Genomic DNA, 5,822 nt, shown 5'->3' with positions numbered 1-5,822 from the left:
TTCAATTTATCTATATATGTACTCACAATCTGTGTCTTGAGATAACCAAGATGCTGATTACTCACTTGCCATGGATAATCTCCACACTTACCAATAACGGGTCTTCTTCACAATTTTTGGGGGAATTGGAAAATACTCACATCTCATCCAAGTTCTTCAGGTTTATTAATTGACATATATACACTACTATATATATAATGGATAACTAATGAGAACCTAATGTATAACACAGGGAACTCTACTCAATGCTCTGTGGTGACCTAAATGAGAAGGGAATCTCTTTACAATGTTGTGTTAGTTTCTGCTGCACAGCAAATTGAATCAGTTATATATATATTCACTTTGTTGTGCAGCAGAAACTAACACAACATTGTAAAGCAATTATACAGCAATAAGCATTAATTAAAAAACAAAACAAAACAAACAAACAAAACCAATTGTCTCTTTATAATCTTGAGGACATAGATATCTTCTTCAGCAGGAAAATTTTCTGTTCAAATTCTTCCTCAGGTAGTTAAAAACAACCTCATTCCATACTAGAGGAATTCTAATACTGCTTCATTGTGTTCTGACTTCCTGCCTCTTTTCTCACTCCTTCTTCTCTTAGAAAACTACCCCATGATCACTCAATATTTTTCTGTTGGTGATGTAGACACTGCTGGGAAGAATTTTGAAAGCTTAAACTAATGACACCTGCTGGTTTCCTATTGTTCACATATATATGCAAAATTATGAACAAATAATTAATTCCTTTGTTTATCTCTCCCCTAAAATTATCTTTTGGCTTTCTCTTTATATATGGCATTGTATCTACTCTATATCTGGGATCATTTCTAAGAATGCATTGAAGCACCCCAAAATGGATGGCCTAGAGGAGTTATAATTAGAGAGAGAATTTCGAGTCAAATATATCCAAAACAAACTTATAAAACTTTCTGTAGTGCATTATAAAATCTAATGTGAATTTCCAGTGCTTGCCAAATGTCATAAGACCAGTATAGCCTATTTTTTGCATTATCTACATCTAAACACTCTTGAAAATAAATACAAAAAATTATCCGAGGAAAGAGAAACAAAACTAATGCAAAGGTGGACTATTACAGAGAGGGATCAAAACTTTAATAAGCAACCCAGAAGCAGGTGAGTTTTGGGGGGATCAATTCTTTCTTTTTTCTCATGGTTTTTCCCTGAAACAGACCCCTCATGCAAAGCTATGGTTGCATGATACAGGGTGAAAGAATGCTAAAAGAAAACCAAGCCTTCTGGCCATAGAACTGGAAAAGTGGTCCCTGCAAGCTGGAGAGTTAGGAGAAATATGTTTCCCTTCTCTCTTTGCCCTATTCCAGGGCAGCCATACATGTAGAGTCCTGGCAGCGAACCAGGAAGGGAAAACTCTTACGGCAACACCATTCTTTTTTTTTTTTTTTTTACTAGTTCTTTAATTGGTGAAACAAATTAAAACAGAAAATGGGCACAACCATGTCTCATTCTAACAGATGTAAGAAGTAAATATGATTTTATATGATAAAATGTCACCCAGTATAACAAATTTCCAATAATCCTGACAATTATCTTTCAAAAACTTTTATGAAATTCTAAGAAAAATTACAAATTGGAGGTAACTCTAAACATGCATAACTATCTTACTACCTAGTTCTGTGTGCAAAAGACACTGAAGACTTTATATTTGCGCAAGATGTTAATGTTGAACATGAGAGTTCTTTCCTCCCCCCATCTAATCTGCCAGAGCCCCCATGACAGCTACCTGCCAAGACAGCTCAAACATGGAAACGTAGTGCACAAAGAAGAATTATACAGAAGATGATATTTGTGGTAACATCCATATAACTTCTGATTTATGTGCAAGAAGCATAAAAGCATAATAGCATTAAAAAGCAAGAAAACGGAATTTGGAATTAGTCCAATCCAAACTGAGGTATCCCCAAACCTCCATGATGCTGCTTAGTGGTCTCGATCCCACTTGACTATCTTCGGCTCGCTGAGAGTAATGTGTTTCACGCGGCAGCTATATTCATCCACTCCGTTGGGGGTGAACTCAGTATGGACCAGAAGGTAGAAGGACCAGTCCTTGCTGAAAGACAGGTCTGACTGCTCCACTTTCATCTTCTCCCCATTCTTGAGCAAATCAATCTCAATCTGGGGTGGATGGAACCCAGACACATAGCAGTTGAGGTAATTTGGCTTCCCATTTTCCGCTGGGTGTCGCGAGTAAACCTGAACCTTCGGAGGGCGCTGGATGGCGTCCAGGCCACACAGCGAGAGCAGCCCGAGCAGGACCACTGCCACGAAGCGAGCCATCGCTACAGGAGCAGCGCGGGCGGCGGACTGAACACCATTCTTTTGAACAAAGAAACAGAGAGATGGCCCCTCTGGCTTGAAGAGTGTGAAATAAACTCACGTTATCTTGTCTCCCTTTATCCTTGCCACATCACTCCAGGGCGGCCGTGGAGCTTCCGTTCAGCAGAGTGCAGGCAGCTAAATTTCCAGACGAGCCTCCTATTTCCAGCCAGATGATGGCAGGAAGTGGCCCCCAGGTACAAGAAGTTGTGAGGACTCGTAAAGATGAGAGACCTGGAAAAAGGCATTCCCTAATTCAGTGTGACCAGGGAAGGTTCCTGAGCTTTGCCTGCATGGAAAAGACCCAAAGCAGCATACCAAGACCTTTGGAAAGAGTGACAAAAAATCCTCCAGAGGATGTTAGCTATCCAGAATTCTTCAAAATCGTATTCAGAATATCTGAGATATAGATCTAAAATTGATTGACACACAAGAATCAGAAAAAATATGATTAATTCCCAATGGAAAATATAATCAACAGATGCCAACCCTAAGATTACTGAGATGCTGGAACTGGCAGAAAAATCCTTTAAAGAAACTAATAATACTGTGATTTATGAGGTAGGGTAAAAATGCCTTAAATGACTAGAGATGTAGAAGTTCTCAGCAGAGAGATAAAAACTATAAAAGAGAATGACATGAAAAAAAGATATGAAATCTTAGAACTTCAAAATACAATATTTAATGTGCAAATTTATAAACTGGGATCAATAACAGATGACGATGACAAAAGAAACAGTGTTGCAGAGAAACCGATGGAAATGATCCACTGTCGAAGAACATAGGTTAAACATATCCACTCTGATGAGCAGATATTAAACAGGTTTAAAAGGAAATAAACAGAATCTCAGAGACCTGGGGGCAATATGAAAAGGTCTAACATTCCTTTCATAGATTCCTAGAGGAAGAAAAGACAGAAATTATTATAGAAACAAATGTTTGAAATAATAATGGTTAAAAACTTCCTCAGTACATTGAAACACAAATTTAAAGACTTAAAAAGCTTAGCAAAACAAAGCAGGATGTATTAAAAAGTGAAACAAAACAAAGAAACAACAAAAAAACCTATGCTCACAATTATTGTAATAAAACTTCACAAAAATTCAAAAATATTCTTGAAAGCAGCCTGAGAAAAAAGACACAATACATAGAAGGGTAATGACACAAATGCTAACAGATTATTCAGAGAAAAAGCATAAAGCTCAGAAGAGAGTAGAATTTTAGGAGGCACAGGAATAGTAAATCTCTAGGTAAATATGAAAAGATTATTTTTCTCCTCTTAAGTACTCTAAAATATCTTTAAATGTTAACAGTAAGATTATAACATTAAATCATAGGATTTTCAGATGCAGAATATTCAGATTCTGGAATTTGTATATGTACTACCTATGACAACCATAACATAAAATGGAGAGGGTGTAGAGAACTATATGGTCTTTTATATTTTTCTTGAACTGGTAAAATATTAAATCTCAGTGGACTATGAAAAATTATGTGTGTGTATTATAATCTCTAGAGACACACTAAACAGCAACAGCAACAGCAACAACAACAAAGAGATAGAACCAAAATATCAATACAGAAATTTAAAGCAAATCATAAAAAGTATTCAAATAATCCAAAAAGGAGACAGGAAAGGATAAAGAAAAGAACGAAAGCTGCGGAAACAAACAGAAAATAAATGATAAAATGGTAAATCTAAATGACCATTTTATTAATTTCATTAATTATAGAGATCTACATACTGATTAAAGACAAGTATTATCAGATTATGGAAAAAACCCTAAATATATGCTGTCTGCAAGAAACGCTCTTTAAATATGACATATATGTTAAGTGTAAAAGGATGAAAAATATACCATATAAATGCTAATCAAAAGAAAATGGGAATAGTTATATTAATAAATAACAAAGACTTTAGGATAAAACAAGTTACTAGGGATAAAGATGGACATTACATAATTATAACATGGCCAACTCACCAAGAAGACATAAAAATCATGAGTATGCATGTTGCTAATTACAGAGCTACAAAATACATGAGATAAAATCTGATAGAATTGAAAAGAGAAATAGGCAAACCCACACTTATACTTTGAGACGCAGACAACTGTTTGTAATTGATAGAAAAGGTATACAGAAATATCAGTTAGAACACAGAACACATATAATGCCATCAACCAGTTAGAACAAGCTACCCAACAACAGCAGAATGGATACTCTTTTCCCAAGTGCATATGGAATATTCTTGAAGATGGATCATATTCTGGACAATAAGGCAAACTTATCAAAGTTCAAAGAATTGCAATCATACCAAAGAATACTCTGACAATAACATAAACTAAAAATAAATAGAATGGTATGTGGAAAATCGCCAAGTATTTGGAAATGAAACAGCACACTTCAAATAATATATACATCAAAAAGGAAGTCGTAAGGGAGATTAGAAAATATTTGAGTTAAATGAAGATGAAAATACAATATCAAAGTTGGTGGAATTCAGCTAGAGCAGTGTTTTGAAAAGTTTATACTACTAAATGCCAATATTAAAAAATAAGAAGTTATTAAACCAATACTCTAATATTTCACTTTATTTTATGATAAGGAGAGAAATTGAAATACAGTTAAGGAGAATAAAAGAAACAATAATGGTAATGGAAAAAACTTCTTGAAAATAGAAAAATCTGTAAAGCAATAACTTGAAACTGAAAGGAAATGTTTAAAAAAAATATCAGTAAAGTTGACAGAGACTAGCTGAGAAGACTAAAACATCATTATGATAACAGGAAGATGTGACCCCACTATTACACTCTAGACGCATCAGAAGAATAATGAGATAGTGCAAGAAACTCATAATTTTAACTTTAATGCAATATTTTAATTCCTGAAAGACATGAAACACACAAGTTGACTCCAGAGAAAAATAGACAACTTGAATAGTCTTATATTATTTAAGAAAACTGAGTTCCTAGTTTAAAAACCATCCAACAAAGAAATCTCTAGGTCCAGATGATTTCACGGATAAATTCTGTTGAACCTTTAGGAGAGAGAGAATATCAATCTTAACATGATCTTTTCCAGAAAATCTTAATAGGAGGGAACACTTTCCAATTCAATTTCTGAGATCAACTTTAGCTGGAGGAATCAGGCTCCATGACTTCAGACTATACTACAAAGCTATGGTCAACAGAAACAATTTGGTTCTGGCACAAAAACAGAAATATAGATCAATGGAACAGGACAGAAAGCCCAGAAATAAATGCACGCACCTATGGTCTATTAATTTATGGAAAAGGAAGCAAGGCTATATAAAAGAGAAAAGATGATCTCTTCAATAAATGGTGCTGGGAAAACTGGACAGCTACATATAGAAATGAAATTAGAACATTCTTTAACACCATACACAAAAATAAACTCAAAATGGATTAAGGTCCTAAATGTAAGACTGGATGCTATAACACTGT

The 5,822-nt window shown here is 34.7% G+C and overlaps 1 protein-coding gene across 1 annotated transcript; it reads right to left on the bottom strand.

Annotated features, from left to right (window-relative positions):
* Positions 1-1,528: 1,528 nt before the first annotated feature.
* Positions 1,529-2,339, bottom strand: LOC130829956 (beta-2-microglobulin-like). The gene has a single exon (XM_057696648.1). It carries the CDS (start codon positions 2,317-2,319, stop codon positions 1,963-1,965), a length of 357 nt encoding a protein of 118 aa, XP_057552631.1. The 5' UTR covers positions 2,320-2,339; the 3' UTR covers positions 1,529-1,962.
* Between the last annotated feature and the right edge of the window lie 3,483 nt (positions 2,340-5,822).

Source organism: Hippopotamus amphibius, chromosome 10 (assembly GCF_030028045.1).
Source record: "Hippopotamus amphibius kiboko isolate mHipAmp2 chromosome 10, mHipAmp2.hap2, whole genome shotgun sequence".
Classification (NCBI taxonomy): Eukaryota; Metazoa; Chordata; class Mammalia; order Artiodactyla; family Hippopotamidae; genus Hippopotamus; species Hippopotamus amphibius.
Note: the sequence above shows the minus strand (reverse complement) of the source record. Positions and strands in the feature narration are given on the sequence as shown.

Bases quoted from the DNA above. Each gene is read 5' to 3' on its own strand.
- LOC130829956 (XM_057696648.1), bottom strand. From the start codon at position 2,319: ATGGCTCGCTTCGTGGCAGTGGTCCTGCTCGGGCTGCTCTCGCTGTGT.